Source organism: Macaca fascicularis, chromosome 7 (genome assembly GCF_037993035.2).
Source record: "Macaca fascicularis isolate 582-1 chromosome 7, T2T-MFA8v1.1".
In the NCBI taxonomy this organism is placed as follows: domain Eukaryota; kingdom Metazoa; phylum Chordata; class Mammalia; order Primates; family Cercopithecidae; genus Macaca; species Macaca fascicularis.
The window spans coordinates 16,911,546-16,930,487 of NC_088381.1; the positions used below are offsets into that span (position 1 = coordinate 16,911,546).

The 18,942-nt window shown below is 51.9% G+C and overlaps 1 protein-coding gene across 11 annotated transcripts in view; it reads left to right on the top strand.

Annotated features, from left to right (window-relative positions):
* The first annotated feature begins 667 nt into the window (after nucleotides 1-667).
* The window catches only part of IVD (isovaleryl-CoA dehydrogenase), a 31,228-nt gene continuing 12,953 nt past the window's right edge, over nucleotides 668-18,942 (top strand). For 3 of the 11 annotated variants that reach the window (XM_065547771.2, XM_065547768.1, XM_065547770.2), the window contains exons 1-11: nucleotides 668-825; nucleotides 2,446-2,535; nucleotides 2,741-2,792; nucleotides 5,733-5,902; nucleotides 6,364-6,457; nucleotides 6,659-6,795; nucleotides 8,085-8,181; nucleotides 9,923-10,031; nucleotides 10,444-10,525; nucleotides 11,122-11,226; nucleotides 11,332-11,404. In XM_065547771.2, coding sequence (XP_065403843.1) covers nucleotides 682-825; nucleotides 2,446-2,535; nucleotides 2,741-2,792; nucleotides 5,733-5,902; nucleotides 6,364-6,457; nucleotides 6,659-6,795; nucleotides 8,085-8,181; nucleotides 9,923-10,031; nucleotides 10,444-10,525; nucleotides 11,122-11,226; nucleotides 11,332-11,404 — 1,153 coding nt within the window. In that variant the 5' untranslated portion in view covers nucleotides 668-681. Of the gene's footprint in view, nucleotides 826-2,445; nucleotides 2,536-2,740; nucleotides 2,793-5,732; nucleotides 5,903-6,363; nucleotides 6,458-6,658; nucleotides 6,796-8,084; nucleotides 8,182-8,399; nucleotides 8,602-9,871; nucleotides 10,032-10,443; nucleotides 10,526-11,121; nucleotides 11,227-11,331; nucleotides 11,405-14,079; nucleotides 17,725-18,942 lie in introns of those variants that run through there. The other 8 variants (XM_073995520.1, XM_045395301.1, XM_073995519.1 and 5 more) reach the window with 6 other exon arrangements.

The window sequence follows — 18,942 nt, forward strand, 5'->3', positions numbered from 1 at the left end:
TTAATAGCCCCTTTCCCATAAAACATAAATCAAGGCCGGGCGCAGTGGTTCACTGCAGTAAGCCGAGATCACTCCACTGCACTCCAGCCTGGGTGACAGAGCGAGACTCTGTCTCAAAACAAACAAACAAAAAACTGTGAATCAAAATCTACAAACCTTGTCATATAATAAAGCAAATAAAGCAAGGTGTACTAAGTTATAATCAGTGTGCACATTAGAGCAAGCACTACTTTTCCGATCTTAATTATTCCAGAGATGCTTGACCAATTTACTGGGCACGTGGGCAGTTTTCTGATTGCTGTTTCCACACTTTGCTTTCCCACAGAGAGATTTCCGCAGTTAGGGGCTGCTTTTTCAACGCAGGGAGATAAAAAGAAAAAAAAAAAAACACTTCCTCTTCTACCCCGCTAAAAACACCCATCCTAGGGAGCACGCCAGCATTTCCAGCGCTCAGGGCAGGGCCACCCGGGCCTGCGGCCGTTGCATTGGCTGGAAGCAGGCGGGCGATCACGGTTGATCGGCTCGGGTGCGGTCCAAGGGCAGCACCGCCTTCGGCGGGCCGCCTAGGGTGATTGGCTGCTGCAGACCCACCCACTCGTCGGTTTGCGGGTCGGCGAAGCCTGGATTGGTGGAGCTAAGAGCTGGCTCAGCAGCAGCTCACGCTCTTGGTTCAGGGTAGAGATGGCGACTGCGACTGGGCTGCTGAGGTGGCGTGTGGCGAGCTGGAGGCTGCGGCCGCCGCTTGCCGGCTTCGTTTCCCAGCGGGCCCACTCGCTTTTACCGGTGGACGATGCAATCAACGGGCTAAGCGAGGAGCAGAGGCAGGTGAGGAGACTGACCCCCTTCCTAGCCCGAAGGTCTCGTTCCTGCCTGGTCCCCATCGGCCCAGCGCCCCCCCAGCCTTGGCTTTTGCCCGTGGGCCGTTGGGAGCGCCAGCGCCCGGGCGGGATGCGGGCCTCCGGCCTGGGGCCGGTCCCCTGACCTCAGCCTGACGTCTGTGGGGTGAAGATTTGAGACCGCAGGGCAGTACTGCTGGAAGTAGAGAGGAGTCGAGGCTGGGAGAGCTCCTGGGGGACCGATGGTGTTTTGGTGGAGGATTGGCCAGGCTACTGCTTGTGGCACAAGGGCCCTCAATCTGTATGTAGTTCACTTAACCTGAACAGTCTGAGGTATGCTTCTGACACCTGGGTGATCATCGTAATCACCAGGGAGTCTTTTTTGTATAAACAGTTTGAGGGTTTTAAAAAGCTACAGTGAGCTCTCCTGTCGCTCCTCAGCCCATTGGGTCAAAACACAAAGTTGAACAAGTACTCGAAAGAAGCAGTTAGAGGCCAGGCACCGTGGCTCACACCTGTAATCCTAGCACTTTGGGAGGCCGAGGTGGGAGGATTGTTTGAGCTCAGGGGTTTGAGATCAGCCTGAGCAACATAGCCAGACCCCCATCTCATAAAAAATAGAAAAGAAGACGATGAAGAAGTATTTACAAATGGAGCAGAACCAGAGTCCTTCCTGAGACTTCATCTGGAGGCTGGATGGAGCTGGCAGAGGTGTGAGCCTCCCAGCAACTCCATAGTTTGTTTATAGCCAGCGAACGCTCAGAGCTTCCGTGAACCACCTCAGGCAGAAAGGGTTCAACCCCTGTTCTCAAGCTTTCCTGGCAAGAGGAGTTTCTTTCTTTTTCTTTTTTTTTTTTTTTTGAGATGGAGTTTCGCTCTTGTTGCCCAGGCTGGAGTGTAATGGCACTATCTCTGCTCACCGCAACCTCCGCCTCCCAGGTTCAAGTGATTCTCCTGCCTCAGCCTCCCAAGTAGCTGGGATTACAGGCATGTGCCACCACGCCCAGCTAATTTGGTATCTTTAGTAGAGATGGAGTTTCTCCATGTTGGTCAGGCTGGTCTCAAACTCCCAACCTCAGGTGATCCTCCTGCCTCGGCCTCCCAAAGTGCTGGGATTCCAGGCGGGAACCACCATGCCCAGCCACCAAGAGGAGTTTCTAATCTCTCTGAGTAATTGGTCCCTTTTAGTCAAAGGTTCAGGGGCTTGAAAGAGGCTGACAACTGTTGAGATCTGGAGGCTGCCTGGAATGCAGCTGGAGCACAGAGGGTGGGAGGTGGGAAGGTGCTGGGGAAGCTGGGAGAGTCAGCTGGGGTCAGCTCCTGCAGGGCCTAGCAGGCCTGGGTGAGAAGCTTGTGTTTCATTCTAAGTATAGTGGAAACCAATGGAATGATTTTTACGTAGGGTGTGACGTTTTAAAAATTACCATCAAGCTATCTAGGCTGAAGACCTTAAGAAAGAAGATCATCTCTGAGGAGGCATAAACTGCTGAGGCCTCTCACTTTCAGTCCGATGCTGTTTGGTGAAGTTACTTGTGACCTTTTCTCTTGAATGTGCCTTGGTAGTGGAGATGCTTTCCGCAGTGGCATCTGTTTACTTCTCTCCTATTAGCTTCGTCAGACCATGGCTAAGTTCCTTCAGGAGCACCTGGCCCCCAAGGCCCAGGAGATTGATTGCAGCAATGAGTTCAAGAACCTGCGAGTGAGTTGGGAGGCCTGGGCATTGGGGGGCAGTCTGGGAGTGGGGCTGAGCTTCACTGCTGCCTGGAAGAGCTCACATAGTTTTCTGGTAAATGAAACCTCCCTAAATGCAGCCCCTCTCTCTGAAGTGTTTGGGTCTCATTGTTCCAGCCACATGTGACTGGCTGCCTTCCGCTCAACACTCATTCCACTTATTCTGTTGGCAGGAGTTTTGGAAGCAGCTGGGGAACCTGGGCGTATTGGGCATCACAGCCCCTGGTGAGTATAGTGTATTTCCCTAAAGAGAACTTTTCTTGTGTGCCCTTTAAGACAGTTCCCAAAAGAAGCAGGAAGGGAAGGGAAAGACTGTGTTTAAAGAAACCCAGAACTGCATCTTTTGGACCTGTGAAAGCACCCATTGTCAGCCCAGAGAACAGAACACTCTTCTATTTTATTAGACAGTGATGTGGAGAAGGCAGAGGGATTAACTTGGTCATTGTGGCTCACTTGGATCAGGATCAGTCCAACTCTTGAACTCTGCTTACTTAACAGGCTCACCCAGGTGATTTGGGAAGTTTAGAAAACTCTGGATCAGGCCGGGCGCGGTGGCTCACGCCTGTAATCCCAGCACTTTGGGAGGCCGAGGCGGGCGGATCACAAGGTCAGGAGATCGAGACCACGGTGAAACCCCGTCTCTACTAAAAATACAAAAAATTAGCCGGGCGCGGTGGCGGGCGCCTGTAGTCCCAGCTAGTCAGGAGGCTGAGGCAGGAGAATGGCGTAAACCCAGGAGGCGGAGCTTGCAGTGAGCCAAGATCGCGCCACTGCACTCCAGCCTGGGCGACAGAGCGAGACTCCGTCTCAAAAAAAAAAAAAAAAAAAAAGAAAACTCTGGATCAAGTGGTTGTCTTCATGGTACCTCAGTCCTACTGCCTCCCCTAATCCCTATAAGCTTTGTCCTACCAGTGGCCTCTCGGCAGGAACACTCCGGGCAGGGTGTCCCTGCAGGGACTGCCTGTGTCCTCTTCTGCCCACACCTTGGTGCTCATTTGGGAGCAGATGGCAGGGGGAGTAGGGTGGGGGGTGGGCAGGGGAGAGAGGTGTCTATCTGGGCTTCCAGGTGAGGTGGCCAGATGATGTGTTTACTAGGCTCTCCGGAGGGAGAAGGCAGGGATCTGGCAGGCTCTGGTTTGGATATTCTTTTTTTTTTTTTTTTTTTTTTTTTTGAGATGGAGTCTCACTCTGTCACCCAGGCTGGAGTGAAGTGGCATGATCTTGGCTCACTGCAAGCTCCGCCTCCCAGGTTCACGCCATTCTCCTGCCTCAGCCTCCCGAGTAGCTGGGACTACAGGCACCCGCCACCACGCCCGGCTAATTTTATGTATTTTTAGTAGAGACGGGATTTCACTGTGTTAGCCAGGATGGTCTCGATCTCCTGACCTCATGGTCTACCCGCCTTGGCCTCCCAAAGTGCTGGGATTACAGGCATGAGCCACCGCGTCTGGCCTGGTTTGGATATTCTTAACCTCTGAAGGAGGCCCAGCCTGGCTTGCAGTGTCCAGTAAAGAGATGAGCCTAGGCCAGGCACAGTGGCTCATGCCTGTAATCCCAGCACTTTTAGAGGCTGAAGCAGGTGGATCCCCTGAGGTTGTGAGTTTGAGACCAGCCTGACCAACATGGAGAAACCCTTTCTACACTGAAAATACAAAATTAGCCAGGCGTGGTGGTATATACCTGTAATCCCAGCTACTCGAGAGGCTGAAGCAGGAGAATTGCTTGAACCTGGGAGGTGGAGGTTGCAGTGAGCTGAGATGGCGCCACTGCACTCCAGCCCAGGCAACAGAGCAAGACTCCATTTCCAAAAAAGAAAAAAAAAAGCCCAACCTGCTTTGGCCTGTATTCACTCTGGGCATGAGAGTATGAGTGAAACCCAATACTTCTCCTTACGTCCTAGAAAGTTACATCACCTTTCATAAAATGAAACCACTTAAAGATTAATTGCAACCATCTTAATGTAAAAGCATTGGGGGAAAGCCTGCTGGTCATTCCTAAGGAAGACTCTCCTATTGTGTTTTGGTGGTTTATGTACCCCACTCCCTGCAGATAATATGCTTCTGAATCAGATTGTATTTTATGGAAGAAAGAGGCAGTTAGAAATCAGATGAAAATGGCCAGGTGTGGTAGTGGGCTTCTGTAATCCCAGCAACTGGGGAGGCCAAGGCAGGAGGATCGCTTGAGCCCAGGAGTTCAAGGCTGCAGTGAGCCAAGATTACACCATTGCACCCCAGCCTGGGCAAAAGAATGAGAGCCCGCCTCTTGAAAAAAAAAGAAAAAATTCGATGACAACTCTTTCAAGGGAACCTGAAAAAGAAAGCCGGATATAAGTTCCAGTTTCTGCACGATGTCATGGTGGCTGTTTCTAATGTCACCTGCCTTCATACTTTCCTTCCTGCAGTTGTAGGGGCAGGTCAAGCTTTCCTTAGAGCCGAGGACAAGCCTGACTTGTTGGTCAGAGTGAACATGTGTATAGGACCTTGTTAGGCTTGACCCAATCAGCAGGGCTGGGGGTGGTATCAGGTGACCCAGCCACTTTGAGTTTGGATCTGCTGCCAAGGAAAAACCATGTATTTTATGAGGAGTTCTGAAATTCTCTGCCAGCATCTCATCTTCCCTCTGCTGCACAGCCCACCTGAAGATTGTCCCTGAGGCTGTGGCTCTCCTGTCCTGTTATCAGTCCTGCTTCTTTGGGTTCAGCCCTATGCTATAAAATCTCACCTTCCTTAGGCCTTTTGCAGACACATCACATCCTCTGGCTTTGTATCTGTTCTTGGTGCTTTGGATACCACCTCCATCCCAATGTCTTTGTTTTTCTCTGTTAAACTCCAGGCCCTCTTTCTTCATTTATTCATCTGCCTCTGCATTTCTGTAACTTTCTGAGTAGTGGGTGCTCAGGTTGTTCACGTATCTTCATCAAGAGGTCTGTCTGGGATAAAGCAGGAGTTGCAATGATTGCCTTCTGAATCACCCCTCAGCTGACAAGCAGCAGCAGGCAAAACCAGTCCAGTGAGCTTATAAGCAGGTCTGTAGCATCAGCTTATTCTTGTTGCTAGAGGGAATTTGGAATAGGTGCTGCAAGGTGTTTCCCTTCTGCCAACAAATGGAATCTCCCAATTTAATCTGGGCTGCCTTTTCCATTCCCTTGTACCACACCACTCCCAGTTCAGTATGGCGGCTCTGGCCTGGGCTACCTGGAGCATGTGCTGGTGATGGAGGAGATATCCCGAGCTTCTGGAGCAGTGGGGCTCAGTTACGGTGCCCACTCCAACCTTTGCGTCAACCAGCTTGTGCGCAATGGGAATGAGGCCCAGAAAGAGAAGTATCTCCCAAAGGTAAGGAAATGGAAATGTAATACTTGCTAATCTCACAGTGCAACAACCAGCTATAAGGCACCCTCTCCCCTTGGTGAGGGCCAGTGAGACCTGCTTTCTGTAGCATGCTGCCATGAACCCAGTGTGGTTAGGAAGGGGCCATGGATTGCTTTAAAATATTTGAGCCAAAAACAAAAATAGGACCAGACCTCTTGCATTGAACAACAGACAGACAACATGTGAAGAGAACGCTAAGAAATGGAAGAGTAGGACTAGCTTTCTTTGCAAAGGGAATGGAAAAAGGAGAGGCATTTTCAGCCTTGTAGCCATTGGGCTTCTTAGAAGAGACTTCTAGGACTTTACTGATACCCTGGTGTGAGAAGTTTAAAGGGGTGTAATGTGGACAGGAAGAAGCAGTATCAGTGAGCTGCTCTAGAGTACTCCAAGGTTGTAACAAGGCCTGTTGGGGGTTTTCCTTGCAGCTGACCAGTGGTGAGTACATCGGAGCCCTGGCTATGAGTGAGCCCAATTCAGGCTCTGACGTTGTCTCTATGAAGCTCAAAGCAGAAAAGAAAGGTGAGGCCGCTCTCTACTTGGGAGCCAAAATGGGCAGAAGTTCAGATATTATCAGGGTGAGGGAGGAACAATTGGAGGTGGCCCCTGTTGGGTTTCCAGAACTTTCTCAGAGCTGGACAGCTACTTGCTCAGCAGAAGGTCTATGGCCTGGCTGAGACAGGCCGAGATGGCTTGAGCAAATAGCCAACATCCTGCCCTTAGGAGATCACTATGTCCTGAATGGCAACAAGTCCTGGATCACTAATGGCCCTGATGCTGACGTCCTGATTGTCTATGCCAAGACAGATCTGGCTGCTACGCCGGCTTCTCGGGGCATCACGGCCTTCATTGTAGAGAAGGTGAGTATAGATGGGTGTAGGGCCGGGGAGGCTTCTGCCTCCTGACAGTGGAACCAGAGATAGCCCCTTCACTGATCTCAAATGCAAGCAGTGTTGTGTGCTCTGCAAGGCCCCAGAGGTGGGGATGAGGCAGAGAGCAGACTGCAAGGAGGGTAACCAGGAAGTCCAGGGCAGATGGGTCACTTCTGAAGACAGTGGAGCCGTCCTCAGTGCCAGGCCACACAAAGAGGTCTAGAAAGGGAAGGACTGAAAGGAGGTCAGGACGTGACAGTCAGGGTACATTGGTGGACCTGATGAGTGTGGCCGTGGGAGACTGAGGTGTGGGTGGGATATAAGTGGAGACTGCCCCTGCAACAGCCTTGACAACAAAAGCAAGAAGGAAGCAGAGCAGGAGTTCAAACAAAAAGTTAGGAGTTTGGGTGTGTTTTTAGGAATGAGAGAACTGAGCAAAGTTTTTGGTCAGAAGGGAAAAAAAAAGGGAAGAAAAAGGAAAATAGAGGGAGCAATTGAGGCGTCTGGGAATGAGTGGGCAGAACACAATGGTGAGCGGGGACAGGAGAGAGAAGGATGGGTTACAGGTGATGGTGCAGGAACCACCTGCCTGGCGATCATGAGGAGGAAGCTAGGGGCCCTGTGAGGGCTGGGGCCACGGGGGGGAGTTGGCAGAGAGTTTCACGAGCGAGTATTGTAAAGGTTTGCGGTACCCTCCATAGAGGGGGGGAAAGTAGCTCTCTAGAGTTGGAGCAGTAGGGACCTGGCTGAGATTGGAAATCTCAAGGTTATGTGACGCCCTGCTCATTACAGGTCGAACGGCAGCATGTTCAGCACTCTGCTGGGCACTTGCCAAAACATGCTGCAATCCAGTAGTCCAGGTCAAAGCACAGAGGGCTCAGTTCAGCCCTAGTGATATCCTTTTGGGTACAGACAGGAGAAAACAGAGGATAAGGGAATTGACTGGGCGGATGACAGTGTCTTGGAAGTAATGTCCCCTGGGGGAAGGAAATAAGGCCGGGGGGTCAGGAGGGCTCAGAGAACTGAGCATATCATTGAGAAAGAACTGTCCCCTTGAGAACTGGGGAGAACACAAGCTAGTGGCAGAGGAGGCTGGGATCAATCTGGGGCGTTAGCACTTGAAGGACCTGGGGGGAGCATGGGACTAGGATGCTGCCATGCTGTGCAGGTACAGGGACTCAGTAGGAAGGTGGGTGCCTTCTTCCCAGGGGCCTTTCCTTTACCAGGCCCCCTTGGGGCTAATCTGTAACCAGGACTGCCTTTTGATTCCTATAAAGGGTATGCCTGGCTTTAGCACCTCTAAGAAGCTGGACAAGCTGGGGATGAGGGGCTCTGACACCTGTGAGCTAATCTTTGAAGACTGTAAGGTTCCTGGTAAGTAGCACCGAGAATCGGGGAGCCCCTCTCCTGACCCCCTTCCAGGCTGATCTGGCTGTTCTCAAGCTGAGAAAGCCTCTGGGTTAGACAGGCTTGGCATTGTTAGCTCTTCAGTGACATGTGGCTAGGCTGTGAGCTGGGGCTGCGGGACAGCGCTCCTTCCTGTCCAGGGCCCTGCAGCGGCATGCCTAACTGGCATCACACGCTCCACACAGAGTCTGTACTCAGTAGCCAGAGAAGGGTCAGACCTACCCTTTCCCACTGATGTCCTTCAGTCTTCCTGTACTTTCGCCCGTCCACTGCATGTAAGTAACTCATTAACTCACATTTTTGTAAAAAAAATTTAAACATGAGTTATTCATTTTTAGCATTAATGATGCTAAGAAAAAAAAAAACACCTGAATCCACTGATGGAAACCAGACTCAGTGAAGAGAAGGCAGTTCTGTTTGAGTATGAGTATTTTCTCCCCCGAGGTGTAACTGAAATATGACATGGTGGAGGACTGTGGGAGAGCCAGCGCAGCCATCATGTACTAACCAGACCAGGGGCGTGGATTTGTTGTTTGGGTATTTTTTTTTTTTTTTTTTTTTTTTCGAGAAGGAGTCTTGGCTCTGTCACCCAGGCTAGAGTGCAGTGGTGTGATCTCGGCTCACTGCAGCCTCCACCTTCCAGGTTCCAATGATTCTCATGCCTCAGCCTCCCGAATAGCTGGGATTATGGGCACACGCCACCCTGCCCAGCTAATTTTTTTTTGTTTTTTTGAGATGGAGTGTCACTCTTGTTGCCCAGGCTGGAGTGCAATGGTGCGATCTCAGCTCACTGCAACCTCTGTCCCCTGGGTTCAGCCTTCTGAGTAGCTGGGATGACAGGCACACACCACCACGCCCCGCTAATTTTGTAATTTTAGTAGACAGATGGGGTTTCACCATGTTGGCCAGGCTGCTCTTGAACTCCTGGCCTCAGGTGATCCACCCGTCTCAGCCTCCCAAAGTGCCAGGATTATAGGCCTGAGCCACCGCGCCTGGCCAGGGGCGTGGATTTGATCACCAGTTAGGTTTGCTGTCTGCCTCAGCCATGTACCATGCCTATCACTGACAGCCCAAAAAAGTGTGCTTTAATTACAGGGAGCATCCAGGGAGGGGAACCTGTGCAGCTCCTTCTTTGTTGACAGGAAAAAATTCAGCTAGCATTAAAGGCAGGTCAGTGGTGTCAACTCATTTTCCTGCCCACACCTCCCAAGGCCATCCAGTCTGGCTTACTGGGTGGAGAGGTGCTCAGCAGCTTCTGTTACTATCTCTGAATGGCCTGTCTCCTGGACAAAGAAGCTTTCGTGGACTACCCTGCAGGGAGGTGACACTGGACCAGAGCTGACTCCACCTGGGGAAAGAGTAACTCTCTGGTTTCTTTATAGGTGCCTGTGTAGAAAGAGTCAGGGAGGGATTGGGTGACTTCTAGACCAATTAACTTTTCTTCTTTCCCATCCAAGGGAGTCCAGAGAGGGAAGGGAAAGATCTAACAACCCTGGGCTTTGTGGTTGGCCTTGTGGATGGGGTGGGGGTCCTGGCAGCTCCACTTCTGACTGGAAGGGGTTCACTTGATCGTTTTCTTTTACCTGGAACCTTAGTTGAATAAAGGTCAAGTGACATATTTTAGTGCCTTACTTGAGAGCCATGTTTCCACATCTAGTACCTTTGATAAAAGTGAGGAGGCTGTGGACAGCTCTCTCCCTCTGACCAGCACTTACCCTGGCAGCTGCCAACATCCTGGGCCATGAGAATAAGGGTGTCTACGTGCTGATGAGTGGGCTGGACCTGGAGCGGCTGGTGCTGGCCGGGGGGCCTCTCGGGTAAGTGTGAGGCTTGGGGGAAGCTGGGCTCTGTCGGCCTCCTTGGCCAGTGGCCCACCATGAGCAGCAGCATCCTTCCCCTTGGGGGCCAAAGGGAGCTGCCTCCTGGCCCCGCACTCTCCTGGGAGACAAAAAGAACCACCTCCTCCCATGTTGAATTTCTTCCCACAGCAGGGAAATATCATTAAGTGACAGACCAAAGGCCTGAGGAGCAGGGTGGCTCACTCGGCTGTGGAACGACACCTGGGCTGTCACACCCCTGCACCTCTGGTCAGTCAATGCCATAACTGCGGCTAGACTTTCTGAGGCTGCTTTTCTCCTCCCTGGGACTCCGGCCTTCCCACGCTAGCATTTTGCCACCACGCCCAGTGGGATGAGGAGGTGCCCATAGGACCTTTCTCCTTTCTGACAGGCTCATGCAAGCGGTCCTGGACCACACCATTCCCTACCTGCACGTGAGGGAAGCCTTTGGCCAGAAGATCGGCCACTTCCAGGTGAGCCGCGTGCTTTTGCTGACATGTACGCTTCGACTGGGCTGAAGTTTTCTTTGAAAAGAGAGGAAGTGAGGTGGGCACCGTGGAGGTTCACTGTCTCCTCTAGCAAATTGAGCTTGACTGCTTGGAATGCAGTCTTCCTCAGCATGCAGCCCGGCTCTGGAAGTCATCAGGAAGTTCATCACATTGCCACCTCGATGCCTGTGTGAGGTGGATGAACTAGACGTTGTAAGGTTGGAGAGCAAAGTGTGCAGGTTGTGGGGGCAGAAGGGAAAGAGGTTGCTATTTGTAGTTAGACCACCTGGTCCGAAGAAGCTGCTGGAAGGTAATAAGCGCTGGAGTAAATGGTGCCTTGGGAGCCATGCCTTTCGGAGGCAGTGATGGCCACTTGAGGGTGTCATGCGGGCCGTGGAATGGCCACTGTCTGGCCCTAACTCCCACACCTGCCTCCATCTCCGTCATCCTGGGTAAATCCCATCTCCTCTCCATGCCCCTGCTTCCTCATCCTTGGCTGTCTTGTTGCCGTTGCTGACCTGGCTTTTGGTAACTGGGAGAGTGTTCCAGCATGTTGACCTGTGACATCCCTTTGTGCTCAGTTGATGCAGGGGAAGATGGCTGACATGTACACCCGCCTCATGGCATGTCGGCAGTACGTCTACAATGTTGCCAAGGCCTGCGATGAGGGCCACTGCACTGCCAAGGTGAGAACCGCCTCAGTCCAGGAGAGGGGGGGCAGTGGGCCGGCGGCTGGGACTTGCTGTCTGCGTGCCTCGCAGGGCCCTGCTGACCTGAGCTTCCTCCCGTAGGACTGTGCAGGTGTGATTCTTTACTCAGCTGAGTGCGCCACACAGGTAGCCCTGGATGGCATTCAGTGTTTTGGTGAGTGATCCCCACTCCCCACTCCCAGGGCTCCCTCACTCTTGGGGCCTGTGGCTGCTTCAGAAAGCGTTTCAGGGCGGGCGTGGTGGCTCACACCCATAATCTCAGCACTTTGGGAGGCCGAGGCGGGTGGATCACCTGAGGCCAGGAATTCGAGACTAGCCTGGCCTACATAGTGAAACCCCATGCCGGGCGTGATGGTGCATGCCTGTAATCCCAGCTACTTGGGAGGCTGAGGCAAGAGAATCGCTTGAACCCGGGAGGTGGAGGTTGCAGTGAGCCAAGATTGCACCATTGCACTCCAGCCTGGGTGACAGACTGAGACTCTGTCTCAAAAAAAAAAAGCAGTCTCCTCTCCACTCCTCACTATGTGCTTATGCTAGGCCCAGATGAGCTGGGACCTTTGGGCTCTTTCTGTCCCAGTTACAAGGTGGAAATGGAAAGCAAATGAGAAAACTGCTAGATGCCAGGAGTTGCTGCTGCCTTCAGCAACACTCCCCTCTCATCCTCCCTGCCTCATAGACGCTAGGAAATGGGGAAAGGGAGATGTCTCAGAGGTAGGCCAGCCTTGTTTCCATGCTGTGTGGTGGTTAAGAGCATAGACTCGAGCCGAGCAGCTGAGGTTTGAATCCTTGAGCTGCTATGCTGGCGTCCTCTCATCCCCATTTGCCATGCCTGTCAGTGGCACCCCTCTTTCTTTGTCTGGTATCCTTAGCACTCTGAGTGGCCTTTCAGCTGCAACCTCTTGCCCACCCTACCCAACAAGGTACAGTAGTCCCTTCTTCTCCTCAGCTTTGCTTTTCACAGCTTCATTTACTGTGGTCAACCAAGGTCCAAATACACTAAATGGTGCTGGGCTCACACCAATAATCCCAGCACTTTGGGAGGCCAAGGTGGGCGGGTCACCCGAGGTCAGAAGTTTGAGACCATCCTGGCCAACATGGAGAAACCCCATCTCTCTTAAAAATACAAAAATTAACTGGGCGTGGTGGTGCATGCCTGTAATCCCAGCTACTTGGGAGGCTGAGGCAGGAGAATCTCTGGAACCCGTGAGGCAGAGGTTGCAGTGAGCCGAGATCGTGCCACTGCACTCCAGCCTGGGTGACAGAGCAAGACTCCATCTCAAAAAAAAAAAGTGCAGCTGGGCACAGTGGCTCATACCTATAACTCCAGCACTTTAGGAGGCTGAGGCGGGTGAATCACCTGAGGTCAGGAGTTCGAGACCAGCCTGGCCAACATGGTGAAACCCCATCTCTACTAAAAAATACAAAAAAAAAAAAAAAATTAGCCAAGTGTGACGGCGGGAGCCTGTAATCCCAGCTATTTGGAAGGCTGAGGCTGAAGAATCGCTTGAACCCAGGAGGCGGAAGTTGCAGTAACCGGAGATTACGCCATTGCACTCCAGCCTGGGTGACAAGAGTGAAACTCCATCTCAAAAAAAAAAAAAAAAAGGCCAGGCGCAGTGGCTTACACCTGTAATCCCAGCACTTTGGGAGGCCGAGGCAGGCAGATCACCTGAGGTCAGGAGTTTGAGACCAGCCTGACCAACATGGTGAAACCCTATCTCTACTAAAAATACAAAAATTAGCCGGGGCCGGGCACGGTGGCTCAAGCCTGTAATCCCAGCACTTTGGGAGGCCGAGGCGGGTGGATCACGAGGTCAGGAGATCGAGACTATCCTGGCTAACATGGTGAAACCCCGTCTCTACTAAAAATACAAAAAACTAGCAGGGTGTGGTGGCGGGCGCCTGTAGTCCCAGCTACTTGGGAGGCTGAGGCGGGAGAATGGCGTGAACCCGGGAGGCGGAGCTTGCAGTGAGCCGAGATCACGCCACTGCACTCCAGCCTGGGAGACACAGCGAGACTCCGTCTCAAAAAAAAAAAAAAAAATTAGCCGGGTGTGGTGGTGCGTGCCTATAATCCCGGCTACTCAGGAGGCTGAGGCAGGAGAATTGCTTGAACTTTGGAGGCGGAGGCTGCAGTGAGCCAAGATCATGCCACTGCCCGCCAACCTGGGTGACAGAGCACAACTCCTTCTCAAAAAAAAAAAGCTAAATGGAAATTTCTAGAAATAAGCAGTTCATAAGTTTAAAATCCACACTATTCTGAATACCATGATGAAGCATTGTGCCATCTGCTCTGTCATGTTTGGTACGTGAAGCGTCCCTTTGTGCAGCCTATCCATGCTATGTGGGCTACCTGCCCGTTAGTAGTCACCTAGAGTATCCAATCAGCTGTCTTGGTATCACAGTGCCTGTGTTCAAGTAACTCTTATTATTTTACTCAGTGGCCCCAAAGTGCAAGAATAGTGATGCTGGCATGTCATAATAGTTCTGTTTTAGTATTAGTTATTATTGTTGATCTCTTATTGTGCCTAACTCATAAATTAAACTTGCTCATAAATATGTGTGTATAGGGGAAAAAACAACATATATATGGGGTTTGGTACTATCCACGGTTTCAGGCATCCACTGGGGTCTTGGAATGTATCCCCCAAGGATAAGAAGGGACTAGTGCATTCCCCACACCCCTCCATCTTGCTACCTTTTGCTGCTTTTCTTTAATCAGTCTCTCCTCCTATGGCCTGTTTCTATATACTCGGCCTTCTCTTTGCTTTCTTTGTTTTGCCCACTGTCAATCACTTCCTTTCTTCTCTGCCCAAACCCTTGTTGCAGGTGGCAATGGCTACATCAATGACTTTCCCATGGGCCGCTTTCTTCGAGATGCCAAGCTGTATGAGATAGGGGCTGGGACCAGCGAGGTGAGGCGGCTGGTCATCGGCAGAGCCTTCAACGCAGACTTTCACTAGTCCTGAGACCCTTCGCCCCCTTTTCCTGTACCTAGTAGCCTTTCTTGGCAAGTAGAGATGTGGCGGCTCTCCCACCCTGCCTGCAGCAGGCCCTCCTGCCCAGCTGGTCTTGTTAGCCCTCTGGCCTCTGGATGAGGTTGAGTTCTCCACAACAGCTCCCAAGCATCATGGCCCTCACAGCCGGGCCAGTGCCAGGACTAGTGTTCCGTGACTTAAAATGGACTCAGCAGGAAGCATATTGTCTGGGGATTGTTGGGACAGGTTTTGGTGACTCTGTGTCCTTGCGCTCTAACTTCTGAGCCCACTTCCCAGGGTAGGCGTCTGGGGGCATGCAGATACCCGCCTCTTTCTCTTGGGTGAGCCTCTGGCAGGACGATCTCTCTGCTCAAGCACAGCAGAATCATGGCCCCTCCGTGAATTGGAACTTGGTGCAGGTTAAGTATCCCTAATCCTAAAATCTGAAACACTTCTGGTTCCAAGCATTTTGGATAAGGCGTATTCAACTTGCAGTCTCTTTTCTGGGGGAAAAAAATAATTAAAAACCTAGCCTAGCCAGGCGTGGTGGCTCACGCCTGTAATCCCAGCACTTCAGGATGCCAAGGTGGGTGGATCACCTGAGTTCAGGAGTTCAAACCCAGCCTGGCCAACATGTGGAAACCCCATCTCAACTAAAAATAGAAAAAAATGAGTTGGGCATGGTGGCGGGCACCTGTAACCCCAGCTACTTCAGGAGGCTGAGGCGGGAGAAACACTTGAACCCGGGAGGCGGAGGTTGCAGTGAGCCAAGATTGCGCCATTGCACTCCAGCCTGGGTGACAAGAGCAAAACTCTGTCTCAAAAAAACAAAACAAAAACCTGGCCCTTGTTTCTTCCAGTTTCTAGAGGTATCATCTCCTAGCAGCTTATGAACACATATGCTTGGCCAGGCAGGGTGGTGTGTGCCTGTAATCCCAGCACTTTGGGAGGCCCAGGCGGGAAGATCACTTGAGCCTAGGAGTTCAAGGCTGTAGTGAGCTATGATGAGACCACTGTACTCCAGCCTGGGCAACAAAGTGAGACCCTGTCTCTAAAAATAAAAATAAATGATGGCTGGGTGCCGTGGCACACGTCTGTAATCCCAGCACTTTGGGAGGCCAAGACGGGTGGATCACTTGAGCTCAGGAGTTCGAGACCAGCCTTGCCAACATGGTGAAACCCCATCTCTACTAAAAATACAAAAATTTTCCAGGGGCGGTGGTGCACACTTGTAATCCCAGCTACTCAGGAGGCTGAGGCAGGAGAATCACTTGAACCTGGGAGGCGGAGGTTGCAATGTGCCAAGATGACACCGCTGCACTCCAGCCTAGGCCATAGAGCGAGACTCTGTCTCAAAAAAGAAAAGAAAAATAGGCCGGGCGCAGTGGTTCACACCTGTAATGCCAACACTTTTGGGAGGCCAAGGCAGGTGGACCATGAGGTCAAGAGTTCAAGACCAGCCTGGCCAAGATGGTAAAACCTCATCTCTACTAAAAATACAAAAATTAGCCGTATTAGCCAGGCGTGGTGGCAGGCGCCTGTAATCCCAGCTAATCCCAGTCTCAGGAGGCTGAGTCAGAGAATTGCTTGAACCCGGGAGGCAGAAGTTGCAGTGAGCCAAGATCACACCACTGCACTCCAGCTTGGGTGACAGAGTGAGACTCTGTCTCAAAAAATAATAGGCTGGGTGCAATGGCTCACACCTGTAATCCCAGCACTTTGGGAGGCCGAGGCGGGCAGATCACAAGGTCAGGAGTTTGAGAACAGCCTGACGACCAACATGGTGAAAACCCGTCTCTACTAAAAATATAAAAATTAGCCGGGCCTGGTGGCACACGCCTGTAATCCCAGTTACTCGGGAGGCTGAGGCAGGAGAATCACTTGAACGTAGGAGGCGGAGGTTGCAGGAGCCGTGATCGTGCCATTGCACTCCAGCCTGGGCGACAACAGAGTGAAACTGTCTCAAAAAATAATAACAAAGTAAATGAACACATGTGCTGCTAAGAGTCTGCTGTGTGGCAGAGCAGAGGACAGCGTGCTTTTGTGTGCTGTTGGAAGACTAGCTCCTCCTGTACAGCACCTCTGAGCCCTTGTGCACTGCCCCACCCTGCCACAGGCACCATCCAGTCCTGGCCATGTGACCACCCACAGCTGACTGGGCAGCAGGCACAGGCCCTACCCGAGCAGACCGGAGTTGGCTAGCCTGACTCCAGCTGAGGCTGCCTGTGTACATTTCTCCAGATACCCTTTGGCTAATTTTGTTATTACTGCACAGTGGCTGCTGCCATTTTGTATTAAATATATTGTGAAACAAACCCATCTGCTTCTAAAGCAGTGATTTTGGGGAGAAGCAATCTACTTGCTGCTGCTTCCTTTCTGGATCCAGCTTGTGTCCTTGGAGAGTGGCTGGTCCAGGTCATATTCCTGCCCTTCAGCCTGTTATTTCATGAGGGACAGGAAGATAAAATCAGCCCTTAGGATAGAGGTCTCAGCCTCCCTTTCCCAGATCTCCCAGTGAGTTTTAAAAGAAACAGGGAGCAGGCCGGGCGCGGTGGCTCACGCCTGTAATCCCAGCACTTTGGGAGGCCGAGGCGGGCGGATCACAAGGTCAGGAGATCGAGACCACGGTGAAACCCCGTCTCTACTAAAAATACAAAAAATTAGCCGGGCGCGGTTGTGGGCGCCTGTAGTCCCAGCTACTCGGGAGGCTGAGGCAGGAGAATGGCGTGAACCCGGGAGGCGGAGCTTGCAGTAAGCCGAGATCGCGCCACTGCACTCCAGCCTGGGCTGGGCGACAAAGCGAGACTCCGTCTCAAAAAAAAAAAAAAAAAGAAACAGGGAGCCCAGAGTGCTAAGTTCTTACAGCCAGAAGGAAGCTTATAGATTTCTGAAAACTACGCCTATGTTTTTAAAAAGATCAACACAATTTGACTTTGTCAAGGTCAAAATGAACTAGAATCCAGATCTGCTAGTGGCAAAAATGGGGATGTTCTGAGAATTGCAGCCTTGGGCCCCACTGTACAGCCTGGATAGAGTGTGGTCTGAGAAGGGAATGGGTCTAGGTTGTTCCACCCCTTCCGAGTTCCCTAAAGAGGTAACTGGTTTTCTTGGCTCTCAGCCCAGCAGCGCCTATCCTGGCTTTTGGTCCTGGCCTGCAGCCAAGTTGCTGTTCCTAGCCTGAGGCTTGAGACAGGTGGGGTTAGCTCCTCACCAACCCCAGTTCAGTCCCATCCTGAGGGCAAGATCCTGGCCTCATAGGCAGTGCCTTTCACTTCCCTGCCATGCTCCCTGCTGTGTTGGAGATGAATGTGACTGAAAGGGCCATCTTGCTGGCTTAATGTGTGGCTGGAACGACCAGCCTGGAGACACAATGTGGCAAAATGGGGCGCTTCATCCAGTCTGTCTAAACCCTGTCGACTTGGGGAGGTGATTTCTTTCCTGATTCTGTATGTGAAGCAAAAGAAATGTTTTAAAATTAAAAGGAAAAAAACCAAAATGAACCATGTAGCCTGAGTGGTAAATGGAAGAACAAGGGGCACGTCTACTTTGGTTCTGGTGGGCGTGTTTGGTTGCCTACATGCATTGGGCAAATCTGCAGCACCAGCTGCCAGCACTGCTCCTTCCTGCGGCTGGCTTATTCCACTCCAATTTTAGGCAGGTCACACTATCAGAGCAGCTCACTGCTGTTGATGCTGCCTGCTCTGTGGGAGGGCAACAGAACCTTGGGATGTTTTTTAAGCGTGGTCTGAGCACACCCCTTATCAGAATTTGGCAACCTGAAAGAAATGCAGGTTCCTGGATCCTGCCCCAGACCTAATCACATCCCCAAGGGTGATTCTAGACACGGCAATCTTTTACAACTACCATCTGGGTCCTAGAGCAGGCTTCCCCGGGAGCCTGAGTCCTAATTCTAAATCCATATAATCCAGTGATAACAATCCCTTGCCCATGTAACTCTCTCAAGTCTGAGCTCCTTGATCTTTGCACAACCGAGTGCAGGAGGCAAGGTTTCGCGCAGGACACGCTTTCAGTAGACCGGTAAGGTGAGTTGCCCTCGGTGGGATGGGACCAGACCTGGTGTAAATGCAGCGCGCTGACTGGAGAGAGGTGCCCAGTCCACTGCCTGCTGGACGGGAACTGGGACCTAAGACCCGGGTGGTCATCTGTCTCGACCCCCAGCCTAGGGCAGGTCCAGAGTCCTTCCTCTGACCCTCTCCCTCCAGGCAGCGCGCTTCTTGGAGCGCAGCACTGGCTTGCCAGACGCAGCTCAGAAGTCGCATGGAGCTCGCCTGACCCCTGCCGGCTGCCGCGTGGTTGCAGACGCGCGGAGCCAGTCTATCCGGCCTTTGCCTGGGGTTCTGGTTCCAAGGCCCCCAGTCTGGGATTTCAGGACTCAACGACGTTTTGTTTTAGCCAATAAGGACATTAAAGGGAAGGGGGGTTGGGGGAATGCCATCCTCTATTACCATCATTTCATACAAGGCCTTTTTTTTTTTTTTTTAAGACGGAGTCTCGCTCTGTCGCCCAGGCTGGAGTGCAGTGGTGCCATCTCGTCTCACTGCCAGCTCCACCTCCCGGGTTCACGCCATTCTCCTGCCTCAGCCTCCCGACTAGCTGGGACTGCAGGCACCCACCACCGCGCCAGGCTAATGTTTTGTATTTTTAGTAGAGACAGGGTTTCGCCCTGTTAGCCAGGATGGTCTTGATCTCCCGA